The 19,350-nt window shown below is 35.6% G+C and overlaps 1 protein-coding gene across 1 annotated transcript; it reads right to left on the minus strand.

The window, feature by feature from the left end:
• Nucleotides 1-289: 289 nt before the first annotated feature.
• Nucleotides 290-7,143, minus strand: LOC138917281 (serine protease inhibitor Kazal-type 12-like). The gene is made up of 4 exons (XM_070233088.1): nucleotides 7,000-7,143; nucleotides 5,532-5,557; nucleotides 1,582-1,706; nucleotides 290-1,335 (listed from the first exon to the last, which is right to left on the minus strand). The coding sequence occupies exons 1-4, from the start codon at nucleotides 7,058-7,060 to the stop codon at nucleotides 1,290-1,292; spliced, it is 258 nt and encodes an 85-aa protein (XP_070089189.1). The 5' UTR covers nucleotides 7,061-7,143; the 3' UTR covers nucleotides 290-1,289.
• Nucleotides 7,144-19,350: the final 12,207 nt, after the last annotated feature.

Below are 19,350 nucleotides of genomic sequence, written 5' to 3' on the forward strand. Positions count from 1 at the left end.
CCTTACGAACTGACTCCTCTTACCTTTGATTATGCCTATCTGATTTCCACTTCAGAGGTTACATTGCATGTGTGTGTATTCTGTGGTTTTGTGTAGGTTCTTGTTTTGTGTTCTCTTTGCTTGGAACAACTTTCCTCCAAATTTGCTTGTGCCTGAATCCTTTTCAGTTCTCAGGATTCAGTTCAAAGTAACCAATTTCAAATAATTCCTCTCTCCAAACTGTACCCAGTTTTTTCTAGCATGTGTCTCAATTTTGTTTCCTTTATAAATGTATTAGTAACTGAAAATGTATTTTTAAAATATTTATTTTTGTGCATCCACTTAAATCTTAAACCCTAAGATTCTTTAAAGTAGGAATCTTGTCTTTGCTTGCCCTGTGCTTAGAGTGGTATCTGGTATATCATAAGCATTGAACCATTATTTGTGTGATTAATAAGTAAAATAATTAATTCATTGGGATTTTTATAAACAGGAACATATCAAAGTATATTAGTTGTATACCTTTGTCTCTCTGAATAGTCTAGAAACACTCTGAAGATGCCAAGCTTATCTATCCATCTTTAGATTTCTGAGTACCCACAACATGCCAATAAACCCACACTTTCAAGCTTTTTCACAATTTACCACACATAGAAAATAATAATATTTTGTGTAGTACACTGAAGTAAACTGATACAGCCAGAGACAACTAGGCTTAAGGTTTCAGCAGTTCCAGAAGCTGTTCAGCTGCCCCATGACTGAAGTGGCCAGTGAGATTTTGTCTCACTTGCTGCTTAGTTCTTCTCTCAGCATACAAGTTGAGAAGCTCTAAATCAAAGTCAATGTGTTCCTTAGGGCAAGATACTGCCCAAATACAGCATATACTAAAGGATGCTAATTTGTGTCAGATGATATGTATGTTCTTGGATGGAGCTTTATCGTCCTTGAGTTCATCTGCATAAACTCTGAAGAATTGAGACTCAAAGCACTGATTGGAGAATTCTGAATTTCAAAAGTACGGTAATATTCTATGCCTTGTGTTTGTTTTCAAATTGTATCCTTTCATACTAAGGTCGTCCAGCAGTTAGTCTAACTAAATCGAACGAAGGTGGTTCCATTGTTACCTGAAAAAAGCATCAATGTAGAAAGTCTGCCAAGATAACTTTACTGAAACTGCTTTCTTTTATGCATAATAACTTTGCTTTTGCTGGTGGGAAATACATTGTGATGGAGACGGGGTAACAGGGAGTAAATCTTCTGATGCAAAAGGCAAATCAAAGGCACTTCCAGCATTGTAGCATCAGAGGAAATCAACATTTTCCATCATGTTTGAAACCAAGCTTTCTGCTTTTTTCCCTGAAAAAAAAGAGATGGTGTTCAGAATGAAATGCAGTGGAAACGGGTGAAGCTCAGGCTGGATGAACTGGCAAAGGGTATTACAGTTTCTAGGTCTGTTTGGGGATAACAATATTGCCTTGTTTTAAATAAGAATTATCTGTATAATACTTAGCATGATAAAGGCTTAATAAATAATTTCCATGACCCATATCCCATTGGCCCAAAATAAGGGTATTGTTCCAATATCTGCTTCCATGTGCTTACATAGCTGCTTTGCAGAATTCACAGGGATTGTGGTAAGTTTTCCCATCCGTACCACACACCGGTTTGCCCATCTTGGGACAGGGTTTTCCATCTGTAGCTATTTTCTCATAGTTGCTGCAAAAAGCCTGTAATTGAAATAAAATTCTTTTCTTATTTCATGAATAACAGCATTGACATCATTAGCTCTCTCAAGGAAAGAAAAAATATGCTAAACTTACACTTAGAAGTTCTTTTTAAAAACTCTTATTTTATTATTACAACTAAATGTATGCTGAAAATTAAAAGAAATAAAAATCACATGTAGTTTTAGCACCCAGAAATACTCTTTGGTAGCATTTGTTATTTTTCCTTCCATCTCTTCTCTATATATTGTATTTCCATATACAAAATATTAAAAATAGAACCACACCATATATATGTTCCATCTATTCTTTATCATTTATTTTTTTCTATGCTATCATGCATATATCATGTTCTGAAAAGTGTGTTTTGTGGTATAGCACTCCATCACAAAGATGTGAAATGATTTATTTCACTAACACTTCATTGTTGTATGTTATATCTTTCTTCTAACATTAATTGGCTGGTTATTAAAGAATATGGGCACTTATTATCTGACACCAAACTTCAATAGTGCAACACGTTATTTTTTGTACCTTTTTTTCTTTACTTTGGATTCAAACTCCTTGAAGGAAGAGATAAGAAAATATGTGTATATACAATCATACTTCTATCATTGATCTCTTCATTAGCTATCTCTTTACCTACCAATCATACAAACAATGCATTTTTTTATTTTTGCTTTTGTTTGCTGAGGAAGATTTGCCCTGAGCTAACACCTGTTGCCAATCCTCCTCCTTTTGCTTGAGTAAGATTCGCCCTGAGCTAACATATGTGCCCATCTTCCTCTATTTTGTATGTGGGTCACCACCACAGCATGGCCACTGATGAATGGTGTAGATCTGTGCCAAGGAAGTGAACCTGGGCGACTAAATTGGAGCATGCCAAACTTAACCACTAGGCCATGGGGCCAGCCCCAACAATGCATTTTTACAAAAGAACTTTTAGAAATACAGTACAAGAGGGATTTATTTAAATCATCCACAATCCATTACCCTTAATCCATTACCCAGAAATTTGCACTATTAACAAGATTGTGTATATCCTCCCTGATGTTTTCTATGCTTATATGTTTCAAAATAAGATCACCCAATTGATAACATTTCATATAATGCTTTTTAAACTTGAAATATACTTTCAATATTTTTCTGTGTTAAGTAATATGCATTCTATATTACTATTTAAATAGTTACAATATATTGTACAAATTATTAAGCAATTCCCCATTTGGAAACATTTGATTTGTTTCCATGTTTTTTGCTAGTGCAAACAATACTGACAGGAATATCTGTAGAAACGTATTTTTGGTACCTCCTCAATCTTTTCCTTAGGCTACATTTCTAGAAGTAATATCTATGTGTTTGAATTTGCCTTTTCTAAGACTTTCGATGCACTTATCAATTAAAAAGTCTGGGATTATTTTTCATATTTCTATTTCCTTTAGGCCTTGAACATAATAAATACTCAGCAAATTTTGTTGAATGGGGGCTGGATAGGAGAAACATTATTATATGATTACAGAATTTAATAAGTAGAATGGAATAAAGTCTGTTCACAAACTCTCCTCACAAGAATAGAGGACAAACTTTCAGTGTCCTCCCCTTCTATCCTCCTTTTCCTAGCCCTACTACAACAAGAGACAGTTTGCGTTTGTCTGCTATCACCTTTATCTGTTGAGATTTTGCTTTTGATTTTACTTAATCAAAGGACATTTCTTCAAAAAGTAATAAACCCAATGTTCTAATTTTTCAGGTGGGGACACTGAGGCCAACTTCCTTTTGGAAGACATTCTTTCAACATCTCACATGACATGGTAACGGAATTAACACTAGAAGTTAGATAGCCCATTGCATTGTGATTTTCTGCGTTGCTTCAGAAACCATAGATTATAAATCCATCTATGCATCTATCCATACATTCATCCATCCATCCATCTATTCATCTATTAGGTGAGATATTTATTGAATTATTGCCATGATTAAAGCCCTAGGATTCAAAAAAGAGAGAAAACACTTTCTCTGACTTTAAAGAGTTCACATTCTAAGAGAGAAGACTATCTGTGAAGCATAACAAAATGTGATAAACATTCAATTAAGTAGATGAGATAGCAATAAATTATTCATAGGGACTATAGAGTAGAAGTGATTTTGCTGTTAGGAGATTTCTATAAAAGTAGGAAACATGAGAGGGATTATAAGCGTCCTTCCAAATGAGAGAATGAGCACACTTTTAATGATGCTGCAGACAGTGACTGATAATTGTCATTCAGAATGAAAGAGCAGCATCAGCAAAGGCATATGAGAGGTCCTGGCATGCTAGGAACTGTAGGCCGTCAGGTGTGATCAGAGCACTTGGTCAAAGGTGGGTAGAGAGTGAGTGGGACTGTATAAGGAGATTGCCAATAGATTGGAAAGGGACTTGAATGCCAGGCTAAGGAATTGGGATATTATCTTCTTGGGAGGTGACAATTATCTATGATTCTGGGGTAAGAGAGTCACGTGAAGAAAGTTAAAATTTTAGAAAAAAATATTCTTTGGTATTAGTGTGGAGGATGTCTGTTGAATGAATTAATTTTTAAAAAGGACAGAGTTGTTTCTCTATTTCTTTGTAAATATTTTGTTCAAAATATTTAATATTCAATTAGAATAGAAAAATTATAGATGTAGAAAAATTATAAATACCTTAGTTACTAAGTTAATAATATTATTATAATTTAAAAAATTGTAAATAACTTAGTTATTAAGATTGAATCAGAAAATTGCAACTTAATAATAGCTATTTTTTATTTTGCGTTTACTATGCACTAACCACTCTTATGGGAGATATATAAATTAACTTATATAATATTGAATTAAGTCCTATTATTAGCTAAATTTTATTGATAAAGGAACTGAGACACAAAAGGTAGAGTAAGTTACTCAAAATCAAACACCTACTGAGTAATTGGGCTGGATTATGAACCTGAATATTCTCTTTCTCAAAGTCCATATTTCAAAAAATAAGCTATACAGCCTCACTATATATTTTTTGTGTTTTAAGGTGTACAGCTATTTTTTATGAAAGTAGACCCTGTTATTACTAATTACCCTCTCAAGAATTTATATCTTGTAATTACTAATTGCTAACCCAAGCTACCAGGGTATTCAATATTTATGAATCTGGAAAATTCTCTCTCTGTATATCCAAGTCTGTTTAGTAAAATTTAGAGCTGTGATTCTCCAATTTTATTTTGCACGAAAGTGTCGGACTTCTTAAAACACAGATTCCTAGACCTCAACATCCCTAGAGATCCCAGTTCAATCAACAGGTTTAATACTGATGTGTAGGGAGCAGGAAAGTGCATTTTAAAAGGCATTTATACTGACTTTCCTGAACAAGGTACTCAGACCCACAGTAGCCATGGATTCTGAATTTCCCAGATAGTATCAGTTTATGATTATCTTCCCATTATAACTATTATAAGGACAACTTTCTCTCAAAATTATCCTGACTTGGAAAATAAATGATATTCACCCCTTACTTTTATAAGCATTGTGCTTTGACGATATATAAACTCCTTATATGGAAATGTGGCATCTGGCTAATGTAAAGAAAATGGGAGGTCATTTTCAAGTCCTTTTCCACTGTTAAGGAAAACGCATCTGCACCAATGATGATACTTTGTATTAATCAGTGTGTCATGCTATCATTCCACCTTCTCACCAGACCACCAAATGAACTCAGAAGATCTTAATGGAATAGCCATAGTACTGCCTAACTCAAGAGCACGGTTGCTGTAAGACAGCCTCTTGTTGTGATGGGGGATGCCCATGAGAGAGAGAAGCACATACCTGAGAGCCTCCATGGCTCACAGCGTCTGCAATGAGAGAAAAAACAAGGATAAATCACAACAGCTCAGGAAAATTCCAGAATTTTCAGTTAAATTATCTTTAGAGTTCTTCCATTACAACTGTCTTACCTTATGGGTGAACAACTGAGGCCCAGAGAAGGGAAGTAAACCACTCCGAGATACACGGCTTGTTAACTACACAACCAAGCTTGGAGCAAGATTACAAATGTACAGAGCTCTTTCCCTACACTTGCTATTTGTGAGTTATGTGGCTTTTATCTAATCATGTTGTTCACTTCCTTACCATTTACCTTAAAACTAGGCTATATCTGAAGAAAGGATGGCAAAAATATATGTCAAAGAGGCATTTATTGAACCAGAAAAAATTGTAAAATCCAAAATCTAGAAGCTATTTGATTAAGGATAATCAAGACAACTGATGAACAAGGTGCTAATATGATAATAAAATACAAAATAATTTTGAGAGCATTGAAAAAAATCATGACATTTACCATCATTCCCACTAATACTAGCAATATCTACCATCTACTAGGAGATTTCTATATTTTAAGCACTGTATTAAATCTTACATACCTTAAGTGATGCTAATAATTCTATTTCAAAGATAAGGAAACTGAGATCTGGGGCAAATAACTTGTCTAAGGACATGCACCTTGTAAATGTCAGAGCAGGAGTCAAACCCAGGTGTCTTAGACTCGAAAGCCAATGAACTTGAGCACGTGTAAGAACATAGAAGGTTCACACTTTCTATTTTCATGTGATGGAAGAGTAGCCAAAGAAAGGGAGTACATTGCTCAAAATTAAAGAAAAGGACTAGCAGAATGAGGATTAGAGGCCAAATCTTAGATTCCTCGTCCTGAGCTTTTTTTTCCTCTCTCTCTCATTATCTCTTTACTTTGCTTACCTAGAGCTTAGGTAAGAATACTCAGCTTCCAGTAAAACAGAAACATCTCAGGAAAATTCTGGCAGTTGAATCTCTTTAGATAAGAATTTCTTGAAGGTGACTTTAAGTGGAAATCTCTAATTTCAATACAAATTGTTTCCTTGAAGAATGAAGCTTATTTATAACCTTATACTGTTAATCGTGGTCTAGTGAGGGCAACACCATTGGCCTGGATCTCCTAGATTAGCCAGTTGGGGCCCACGTGGCCTAGGACAGGCCATCTCACCCCATGAGATATAACACTGTTTTCGCAAATGGATAAGACTCTCTCTCATAGAGTATTATAGTGATAATTAAAGTGGCTAATTTGTAAGTAAAAGTTCCTTCTGAATTAAAAAGATGATGAACAGTCATCATCACTAACCATCCTTATCATCATCATCACCATAATCATTATCACCATCTCATCATCATCATCATCATCATAAATAACAACATCACATCATGAGTGCTGACGTTGACCAGTCAGGTCCAGAATTACATTTTGTGTATACATAGTACTCACCTGCAAAGAGGAACAAATAGGCCACACTGACCAAAAGCAGAAGGCTGCCTGATGGCTTCATGGTCAATGAAGTCTCTAAGGTCTGTAGGGAATGTGTTAATAGACTTCACCACTGTGGGTGTTCTGCAGGCTGTATTTATAAGTGCATCCATATGCATGCATCTAAGGACCTATACAGCCAGACAGACTCTCCACCCTGATTGTGTAACCTATTTCCCCAGTGATTAGAGACACCAGAAACCAAAGAAGCTTATTTCGTGCCTTTTTCAAACAGTCAAGAACAATGGTCAGAAACGATGTTTAGGCAGAACGAAATGAATTACATGTAACACGCCCAGAATTTGCCCTCATCAGCATACAGTGATAATTGCAATCAAGTCATTTTCTTCCAATTTGTATATTTTGGATCTGCCCCCAGCAGAGCCTTGGGGCCAGAAAGCTTCCATCTGGCAGTAACCTGTAGGACAGTCTGTATAATTTATGACACCATATTAATGTTTAGTGTCACAACTACCAGGAAAATAAAAATGCTGTTGTGAGGGATTTTGAGGTTGAGGAATTTATTAGACAGACTAAGAGTATACTCTGAATGGTCATTAAATTCAAAACCCTAGATATTCAAGGTGAATGTAAACTGAGGAACTGTTTTCTTCAGCCTCTTGCTTTTAGGCAGTATATGCATAATAGTTCTTATTTAACATTTTTATTTTAACAGGTGTTTCACAGGTGAATTTTAGTCATTATGCATATATGCTGTCCACGCTTCCCTTCTTTCTCTTCCTCAAATACACCACGTACTCCTCACCTTAGGACTCTTGCTCTTACTGTTTCCTCTGCCTAGAAAACTCCTGGCCAAGAAATTTGAATGGCTAGTTCCTTTTTGTAGAAATATCAGTTCAAATATTGCCTGCTCAATGAAGATTTCCCCGACAATTCAAAATACCCCAACCCCAAATCAGATCAATCTGCTTTATTGCCTTCAGAGTGCTTCTCAATATCTAAAATGATCTTTCTTATTTAATTATTTGCTTGTATATTTTCCCACCACCAAATAAATACCTATACACACACATGCACACACAAATGCACACACATACACACTGGGATATAAGCTCATGGATCTTTTTCACTACTGTGTCTCCATGCACAGAACAATGTCTTGCACACGGAAGCATGTAAACATCATTCTGATTTTACAAATGCCAACTAATAAAAATTCCTTTCTTCCCTCAAGAATAATAATTCAGCACTACTTATTCCTAGGATTGCTAAGTGCTGAAAACATAATGACAACAAACACAGATTCATAGAGCTTACATTCTTCATTTTTTTTCTCAAACGCTTGCTGGGTGGAACCCACTGATTCCAGGAACTTTATTGGATTCTGGAAATTCAAAGATGATTAAGAGAAGCTCACAGAGTAAGGGAGAAGAAAACATAATTAAAATTATCCACAAATAGTAGGAGGGCACTGAGGAGAGCACATTCAACTGTGTAGAGTGGAGTAGTAGCTGAGAGGAAGTGGTCATGACCAGGCTTCACAGAGGACCTGGCCCTCAGAGTTATTAGAAAGTTGGAGGAGCGTAAAGTGATAACCAGCATTCCAAGAATAAAGAATAATATGGGAAAAATAAGACCTGAGGTATATTTTTAGAAATGAGAATAATGGAAGGAGTCAAATGCAGAGACAGGCCTTAAAGTAAAATGCTTTATAGGCTATGCTATGGTTCTTGCTCTTGGGGTCCATTAAGATCCCTGGATCTATAAGTTTACAGTTTTCATCAAATTTAGAAATTTTATAACTATTATTTCTTCAAATACATATTTTTTTTCCTTCATAACCCTTCTCCCAAGCTGCATGAAGTTGTCCCACAACTTACTGATGCTTTCTTCAATATTTTTTTCAAGTTTTGTTTTCTCTGTTTTATTTTTGTTCATTTCTAATGCTGTGTCTTCAAGTTTACTAGTTTTTCTTCTGCAATGGCTAACCCACTATTAACAGCATATGGTGTATTTTCCTTCTCAAACATTTCGTTTTTTCATCTTTAGAAATTCACTTGGATTCCTTTTTTCTATCTTCCATCTATTTACTCAGCATGTTCTATCTTTCCTTTACCTTCTTGGGCATAAGGGATAACTGGTTTAATAGACTCATCTATCAATTATATCGTTTGTGTCATTGCTGGATCTGCTTATATGATTGATATTTTTCCAGATTTAGGGTCATGTTTTCCTGTTTCTTTGCATACCAGATGTTGCGAATTTTACTTTATTGGACACTGGATATTTTTCTATTTCTATAAATTTTTTATCTCTGTTCTTGGATTGCAGTTAAATTCCTTGGAAACAGGAAGCACATATCATATATATAGATATATACATATAGCAACGTGTATATGTATATACATTTATCTATTTATTTTGAGACTGGCTTTAAAGCTTTGTTAGACAGACACAGAGTAGCCTTCAGTCTAGGGCCAATTTTACCCCACTTCCTAGGCAATGACCTTTTAAACACTCTAGTAGATGCCCAAGTATTATAAAGTTTTTCAATCTAGCTCATGGGGCCATAAAATATTTTGAGTCCTGAGTAAGGTCCAGGGATTGCTCTTTATCTGCTGCATTGGGGTGGTTCTTTTCTTGTCCCTGTGTAGTTTCCTAACCACAAATGCTGATCAGTATTCAGCTGAAGATTATAGAGGGTCCCTCTGATGATCTTCAGAGCTCTCTGAATGTCCTCTGAACTCTAGTTGCCTTGTCTTCCCATATCCTCAATTCAGGGTGCCTACAGGCTTCTCTTGGGTTTCCTCCTCCTGTGCTTTCACCTGGAAACCGTCTAGGAATTAAACTGGTGCTATCTTAGAGCTCACCCCGTTTCTTTCTTCCCTCAAAAATCAGCGTTCTGTGCCTAATTCTGATGTATCAAAACCATTGTTTCATATATTTTGTCTAATTTATTAGTCATTTCAAGTGGGGGAGTAAGTCCAGTCCTTCTTACTTCATCTTGGCTGAAACTGGAATTCTATACTAAAGATTTGTTTATTTTGTTCTTACTCTAAAGGTGATGAGATTTATATGCAGGAGTAACATGATTAAAAATAATTATGAAGATCACTGCTTCTACCTTATAGGAAATGGGTTAAGAGTGAGTAAGTGTTATGAGGCACTGGAGTCTAAGAAATTATTTTCTTAAGTATGCAGTAATAAGTGAGGTCTTCTGTCCTCAGCTAAAACATTATTCATTCCTACAACTCATCCTCTCTAAATTATTGTATCTCATGTGCCAGTATCATCAACTCTTTAGTCCTATCTTCTTTACTTTTGATGCTGACTCAAAAAAATCTTTTGCCCTTTACACAAAGTAGTTCTTTCAATATTTAAAGACATGATACGTTCAAGGGAGGCAAGTTGGTGCTGGTGCATAGTTTTATTTGCCCCTGCAACTGGTCAGGGGTGCCATTCCACTGATTTTCTGAGACTAAGACAGGTGGAGAATTAGCTAAGTTAGAGACAGGGTTAAATCTGCATTGGTGCCAGAGGAAAAGAATACAGGCTTGTAAATGAGTAGAGCAGGTTTCTCACATTGAATAACTTTAAGATTTCTAGGTAGTTCTGAAACTCAAACTCCATATAATCATTAACATATTTCTCATAAAATTTCTCCTGTCCAGAAAACGATTTGAAGCAGCTCACCCTAAAATGCACATGCTTATAATTTTGGAAATAGAAACTGGAAAAGAAAAGTTACGCAAACGTTTGAGGAAGAAAATAAGCTGATTATAAGGGCTAATGGTTATCATGCTTGTACATTAAATTTGGACTAAAACTTTCTGGAAGCCCAGGAAAAACAAGAAAATCGGTGCGTTAAATAAATGTGGATTATCTGAAAGTAAAAAAGAATATGATTGATATCCTGGTAGGCACATTTGCTAATATTTTTAAATACTGAATTATGTCAAATTTATAGTAAAATACAGAAAGCGATAGACACATGCATGCTCACCACTCATTTACTAGAAGTTAATATTCGTTCAAATATTTTTATTTTATTTTTAAATAAATAAATCACATTTTAAAATTCTAAAAGAAACATGGGACATAAAATGTTAGAAATTGTTAGTCAACACAGTATTGAAAGAGAAGAACTAAGTTGGAGGATTGACGCTACTCAACTCAAGAATTACTATAAGGTCATAGTTATTAAGACAGATGGCCTTGGAAAAATAATAGACATATAGATCAGTGGAATAGAATGAAGAGTGTAGAAATTATACACATTAGTTATTGAAAGGATCTTTGACAGAGGAAGAAAAGCAATTCAATGGAGAAAGTATAGCTTTTTCAATAAAAGGTACTAGAGCAACTGGACGTCCACATGCAAAAGAAAAAAACAAAAACATTCTAGACACAGACCTTTACATCCTTCAAAGAAATTGACTCAAAATAGGTCATAAACCAAAATGTAAAATTCAAAACTATAAAACTCCTTAGAAGACAATTTAGGAGAAAATGAAGATAAATTTGGGGTTTTTTGATTGCTTTTTAGATACAACAGCAAGCCATGAACTGACAAGCCGAACTTCATTAAAATTTAAAATTTCTGTTCTGCAAAAGAAAACTGTCAAGAGAATGAGAAGATAAGCCTTTGACTGGCAGAAAATACTTGCCAAAGTGTAGGTGACAAAGAACTGTTACCCATTACACAACTCTTTTAACCATTAAAGATAAGGATTCATTAAACATTATCTCAAAGTAAAAGAATGTATTCTTTCAAGATAAGAACGCCTACTTCCTTTCCTACCTTGCCAGTATCAACATTCCCAAAGATAAGTTTCCTTTCCTGGACACCAGGGTCATGTTGATCTGCTAATCTGAACTGAATATCTCTTTGAAACTTTGATGAATATGTATCATGGGTGTGTTTAATGCATGTTCTTTGTTTTAAAGGGGTGTAAAACTTGACTGAAAACCATGTTTCTCTGGACTGAAAACCAGGTGGAGACTGCCTTCCCAGGCTAGTCTTCAGCTTGGCTCAAGTAACTCTCATGTTATCTCTCTTATCTATAGAATGGTTATTGGTTATTTGCATTGACATCTTAGGACTCATTGATAAGAAAATGAACAACTAGATTTAAAAACACACAAAAGATCTGAACTTTTACTTCACCAAAAAAGATATACAGACAGTAAATAAACATGAAAAGATGCTCAACATCATGTATCCTTAGGGAATTGCAAACTAAAACAATGAGATACCATTATGCACCTATTGGAATGGCTAAAATCCAAAGCACTGACAGCACCAAATGCTAACAAGTCACAAAAAGACAAGGAGGAAATTCAAATGCATATTTTTAAGTGAAAGAAGTCAATCTGATAAGGCTACTGCAATATTGTGATTTATTCTCATATTTATTTGGTTTTGTCCAAAGTTTCTGGCTCACAGATCCCAAAACCCTTGGAATTTCCTAAGTATTGAGAGTGATAAAGTTGTCTTTTGTTATGTTAATGAAGTGACTTTTGGAAAGCACCTAAGGATGAGGGCTGGCTGCCATAGGAGCCAACCATGTGATTAGAGGGTTGGAACTTACAGGGAGAGGGCAGAGGGCCTGGAGGTTGAATTAATCACCAATGGCCAATGGTTGTATCCATCATGCTTATGTAATGAAGTCTCCATAAAAACCCAAAAGGATGCGGTTGAGGGAGCTTCCAAGTTAGTGCATATATGGAGATTTGGGGAGAGTAGCATGGTAGCATGTCTGAACAGGGTATGGAAGCTTCACACCCTTCCCACATACCTTACCTCATGCATCTCTTCCATGTGGCTGTTCCTGAGTTTTATCCTTTTATAACAAACTAGTATATAGTAAGTAAAATGCTTATCTGAATTCTGTGAGCTGCCGTAGCAAATTAATCGAACCCAAGGAGGGGGTTATGGGAACCTCTGATATATAGCCAGTGGTGAGAAGTACAGGTAACAACTTGGACTTGCAATTGACTTCCTGAGTTGGAGAGGGTTGTTGATCTGTAGTTAGTAGGTCAGAAGCACAGGTGACATCCTGGGGTGGGGGGTAGTCTTGTAGGACTGAGCTCTGACCCTGTGGAATCTAATGCTGTCTCCAGGTAGATAGTGTCAAAATTGAGTTGAATTTTAGGACACCCAGCTGGTGTCAGAATTGTTTGGGGTTGTGGGGAAAATCCCCCCTCCCACATTGAAACTGGCATCCAAGAACCACAAAGAGCTATATATGGTGTGATTCTAAGTGACATTCTGGAAGAGGCAAAACTATAGAGACAGTAAAAAGATCAGTGATTGCCAGAGGTTCAAGGGTAGAGAGGGCTGAACTGGTAGAGTACAGGAGATTCTGAGGGTTGTGAAGCTACTCTGTGTAATACTATAACAGTGTTTACATACATTCATCAAAACTCGACAGAGAGTGAACCCTATTTTAAACTATGGGCTTTAGTAATGATGTGTCAATGTTCATTCATTCATTGTAACAAATGTACCTCACTGTTGGGGGATGTTGATGGTGGGGAACCGGGGGAGAGTATTTCAATTTTTCTGTGAACTAAAAAGCACTCTCAAAATAAAGTCTATTAATTTAAACAAAGAAGAAGATAAACGTGCCAGAAACTGGAAACAAAACGAAAAATAGCTGGAAGCTCTAGTTCATTCTCAACAGGCTACTGAGCGCATTTCATGGCTATTTCCCTAAAACTGGAAGATATTTTCCTTCAAAATTATTATTCCGTTTAAAACTATACTTCCTTGTAGGTGCATGACATAGCACTTTATGATATTCATAGAGACTTTATACACATTATATTTATTTGTTTTTCCTAAAATCACATCTGTGAAGTCTTATCATTATTGTACATGTGACGCTATTGAGGCTTAGCAAGTTACAATTTAACTCACTATTGCTAATAGAACCCAAACCAAAGACATCTGTGTAACTTCAAATCCAGTTCTTCCCGAGAGCTCAGCATCCCTGGAGAAAACAGACTGACAGACTGTTGAGAGTACAGATGAACGAAGAGCACAGATGGATTTCTAATACAGAAAACTTTGATGGTGAGGGCAAAGGCTGCCAAGACCCCTGCTGAGGAGATGCCATTTGGGCTAGAAGAGCAAAGAAGGAATCCGTGAAAAAGAATGATTATTCTCTTTTGCTGTCTTTTTGTTTTACATAGTTCACCAGCCTACACATTTCTATCGAACGGAGCTTCTCTCTCAGAGTGTTTCTGCAGGGTGATATTTCCCATCTAGGCAGCGTGGTGCAACAGTCTCCTTCAAACCAGGCATGAGCAAGAAGAAGCAAGTCTCCAGATTCTAGGACTTGAGGAACAAAAAGCTTGGTGTCCTTAGAGAGATGACAATGAAATCATACACAGTGCTGTTTCATGAGACTGTAGGTTTCACTTATATAAAAGACTATGAAGGTTTTCAGTAAGTCCCTGAAATTAACCTATAATTAGTTATGACACCTGTAGGAGGGGCTCAATGCCTCTTTAAATACAGAGTAAGCCAGTATTTAATGATGGCTGCTTACGTCTATAAAACTGTTTTCAAAGCATTGCACATCTAACAAGGTTATTACCATAAAATGAGTTAGATTTTATCGGGTGAGCAAACAGTTTTCGGTATAATGAGAACTTGAGGACAGTATTTATTAAGTCAAACTATTCTCATAAAAAATAAAATAATTCGGGTAACTGCCATCATTACTCTGACCTGAGCATTGTGTGGTCCCGTCTCTAACTACTGCTTCCCTTTCTCAGTAGATGATCTTACATAATTTTTTCTTACATACTTTTTCAATACTCTGTTAATAACTATAGGCACCATGCTGGGAATAGAACTCCAGACCTTATTCATCTTATAGTAGAAAGTTTGTACCTTTTGACCAACATTGTCTCATTTCCCCTACCCTGGCAAACACCATTCTTCTTTCTGGTTCTATGAGTTTGACTTTTTTAGATTCCACATATAAGTGAGATCATACAGTATTTGTCTTTCTGGGTTTTGCTATTACATGTAGCAGTGTCTTCTAGGTTCATACTTGTCAAAAATGGCAGTATTTTCTTCATTTATTTGGCTGAATAATATTCAGTGGTATATACTGTTGAAGTAATTAAACAAGGATCCTTTAAACTGAAGTAGCTCCATTGCCTTGGTAGCCTATGTAGTAAGCAAACCCAAAATTAAACCAGAGTCAACACACCCAAATCTGAGAAAACAAAACTTTAGAAACCTAATCACAAACAGCCAGATAGGCTTTCCCAAATAAGGCAACTGCTTACGCTATCGCTAATCAAATAATTTCTTTGCTTTGCTTTTATGTCTTCTTTATAAAAGCCTTACCTCTAGCTTCTCAGAGCAGAGCACCCCTAGCTACTTTCCATTTGGTGCTGCCTGGTTTGAATCGATGTTTGCCCAAATAAACTCTTGTAAATTTTAACGTTTCAGTTTATCTTTTAATGATATATACCAAAATTTCTTCATCTAGTCACTTGTTGGTGCGTGCTCAGATTCTTTCCGTGTCTTGCCTGTTGTGAATAATGCTGCAATGAACATGAGAGGGCAGATATCTCTGAGATCCAGGTTTTATTTCCTTTGTATATATACCCAGAAGTGGGATTGCAGTACCATATGGTAGTTCTATTTTTAATTTTTAAGGAATTCCCATGCTGTTTTCCATGACTGTACCAATTTGCAATCACACCAACAGTGTGCATGGATGCCTTTTTCTCCACATCCTTGCTAACAATTGTTACCTTTTGAAATTTTAATAATAGCCATCGTAACAGATGTGAGGTGATATCTCATGATTTTGATTTGCATTTTCCTGATGGTTAGTGACGTTGAGCATCTTTTGATGTATCTAACAGCCATTTGTATACCTTCTTTGGAAAAATGTCTGTTCAGTTCCTCTACCCATTCCTTAATCGGATTTTTTTTTAATTATATCAGTTCCATGTATATTTTGAATATTAATCCCTTGTCAGATACATGGCTTGCAAATATTTTCTCCTATTCTGTAGTTTGCCTTTTCATTCTGTTGATCATTTCTTTTGTTATGTAGGAGCTTTTCAGCATGTTTAGTTTTGCTTTTTTCTTATGCTTTTGGTGTCATATCTGAAAAATCATTGTCAAAGAGCTTTTTCCCTACATTTTCCTATAAGAGTTTTATAACTTTAGGTCTTATGTTTAAGTCTTTAATCCATTGCAAGTTGATTTCTGTGTATGGTGTAAGATAAGGGTTCAATCTCATTCTTTTGCATGTGGATATACAGCTTTCCCAACACCATTTGTTGAAGAGACTATCCTTTCTTGATGTGTATTCTTGTCTCCCTTGTTGAAGATTGCTTGACCACATATGTGCAAGTTTATTTCTGGGTTTTCTATTCTGTTCCCTTGGACTATGTGTCCATTTTAATGGCAGTATCATAGTGCTTTAATTACTATAGCTTTATAACATAATTTGAAATCAGATAGTGTGACCCATCCAGATTTGTTCTTCTTGCTCAAGATTCTTTAGCTATTTAGGGTCTTTTTTAGATCCATATAAATTTAGGATTGTCTTTTCTATTTCTATGAAAAATGCCACTGGAATTTTGATAAGGATTGCATTAAATACGTAGAAAAGTATGGACATTTTAACAATATTAATTCTTCCAATCCATGAACACAGGAACACATCATGTCTTTCCACTCATTTGTGTCTTCTAGTTCTTCATCAAGGTTTAACAAGAGACAAAGAAGGCTGTTAAACAATGATATAGTGTCAATTCATCAAGAGAATATAACAATTGTAAATATACATGAACCTAACATGGAAGTATCTAAATATATAAAGCAAATATTAATGTAATTGTAGGGAGAAATAGATTGCAATACAAAAATAGTAGGAGACTTCAACATCACACTTTCAACAACAGATGGATCATCCAGACATAAAATCAGTAAGGAAACATTGGATTTGAACTAGGTTTTAGACCAGATGGACCTAATAGATGGACCAGAAGGAAAAGAACATTCTATCCAACAGCAGCAGAATACACCTTCTTCTCAAGTGCACACAGAACCTTCTCCAGTATAGATCACATGTGAGACCATAAAATAAGTCTTAACAAATTTAAGAAAATTGAAATCATACCAAGTATATTTTCTGATCACAATGACACAGAACTGGAAATCAATAACAGGAGGAAAACTGACAAATATATGGAAATTAAACAACACATTTCCCCCCAAAAAAATGGGTCAAAGGAGAAATCAAAAGGGCAATAAGAAAATAACGTGAAACAAATGAAAATAGAAACAACATGCCAAAACTTATGGAGTTGTGCTTTATAATGTACATTCTTCTGGTATACACATCTTATCAAATCTGAAGAGTAACTGTAGTGAGCTAAACTGGGTCATGCAAGGATACCATTTTCTTATTAGGTTAGGTCTAAATCTTTTCAAACTAAAGCAGAAGAAATTTGTTTTGCTTGTTTTCTTTTAAATCAAACTGCAGGACTGAAATGAGCCAAAATTCTCTAAAGTCAAAGATACCGGCTCTGGGGAAGAAAAAAAGGAAACTGGAGAAAGACAGAGAATATTTTGCTAAATGCCTAGTTCAAAGTTGGTAGCTTTTTGAACCAAGCCTTCTCAGGCTAAAGCTATAGCTCCATCATGAAATCAACAGAATTATTCACATATTAGGAGTTATGGTAGATGCACGTCACCTCTTTACATATTTGCTTAAGCCTTTGTGACTTATAAATACCTCTATTTTTGCTGTCTCCAAATATATAGGACTAATCCCTCCAATTCAACACTTGTATGCAAGTTGCTTAAATTGCTATGATGATGTGATATGTAGTTTAGGAATATGGGATCAATCTAACCATCTTGAGTAAATCCAGACTCTGCAACTCACTGGCTACCATGGACAAATCATTTATATCTCCCTCAGGCTCCTCTTTTATAAAATGGGGTTACAACTTCACAGCTATTGCTAAATTTAAATGTGATAATGTTTGTGTGTTTATCACAGTGAACGTAGTAAATACTCAGTAAATAGATTGGTTAACCTTCTTAGGGGTATATTATTTCAGTCTTTCTGTTAGTTACTATTTTCTCTGGTCATTTTTTCCTTTTGTGTTCCTTTCCATTTTAGAGTGTGTGTGTGTTTGTGTGGTGCATATGTTTGTGTATTCTACTTCAAGAATCCTGTACGGTGGCACAGATAAGCCCTCAGACAAGCTCCCTTCACTCAAGCCTGATCACTGACATACCACATCATTTTGCAATGAATTTAGCTTCAAAAAGCCAGCAAGAGGAGAACAGCTGAAAAAGACATGACTTGGCAACAGTTGGCTTGGAAAGAAAAATACCTGAGGATAGTTAATGTTTATAAGTTTGGTGTAATCCAGTTTTGACAATGTTCTCATTGTCATTGGAGGTATGATGATAGATTTGGGTGTTCAGATCAAATGAATTATTTTTTTGCTTTAAAGAGAAGAGTACAAATCATACTTGAAACAGTGTGTTCTGTCCTGGATATCACAATAATGAGGAACATAAACAGAATTATGAATATCTTTTCCTGTTGGCAGAGTCCCTGTGCTTTTTTTAATCATTTAAGAAATCATTTTTAATCAAAAATTTTAAGCATAAAACAATGTTAAAACAATTTTACAGTAAACTCCTGAAAACCCATCGCCTAGATTGTACCATTAATATTTCACTATACTTGTTTTGTCACATATCTATCCATTAATTCATGTTTGATGCAATTCAAAGTAAATTGACGGCATCAGCACCCTTTCCTCTAAATACTTCACTATGCATTTATCATAGTTAAGATGATGCTATATGTTTACACTGTTTTTTATATAAAATGTGCAAACTATGACATGCATAAATCTTGTGTATCTTCTATAAGGTTTGACAAATGTGTATATCCTCGAACCCAAACTACTATATTTTGACTGCTGATTTCTTATATGTGACTTGCCTCTTCTTTCTAAGAACTACATGGTTTTTGGTCTTCTGTGGTTTATTTTTTAAATGTTTCCCTTTAATACGCAAAGAATAGCTCAGAACTAGACAAGAGACAGTATTTTGATCACTTACTTAACGCACTTGAAATAAGCCTTGAAATAAATGGTAGTCTATAGTAAAAGGGGATTTGTATGAGAGAGAAAGGGTAGGCCGAGTGACAGAAGATGGCATGAGAGGCATTCCAGGCAGGTTAGGGCAAAGAGGTGGAAATGCACTTTTTGTGAAGGCAACTGACAGGAGCCTGGTCTGGCCGGAGGGGAAGTTCCAATAGGAGAGAGAGAAAGTAGGCC

Source organism: Equus caballus, chromosome 14 (assembly GCF_041296265.1).
Source record: "Equus caballus isolate H_3958 breed thoroughbred chromosome 14, TB-T2T, whole genome shotgun sequence".
NCBI lineage: Eukaryota > Metazoa > Chordata > Mammalia > Perissodactyla > Equidae > Equus > Equus caballus.

Excerpts from the sequence above, each read along its gene's own strand:
- LOC138917281 (XM_070233088.1), bottom strand. The coding sequence starts at position 7,060 with ATGAAGCCATCAGGCAGCCTTCTGCTTTTGGTCAGTGTGGCCTATTTG. Across the intron at positions 5,558-6,999 it reads CTATTTGTTCCTCTTTGCAG|ACGCTGTGAGCCATGGAGGC; the intron begins GTGAGTACTATG and ends CTCTCATTGCAG. Across the intron at positions 1,707-5,531 it reads TGAGCCATGGAGGCTCTCAG|GCTTTTTGCAGCAACTATGA; the intron begins GTATGTGCTTCT and ends TTTCAATTACAG.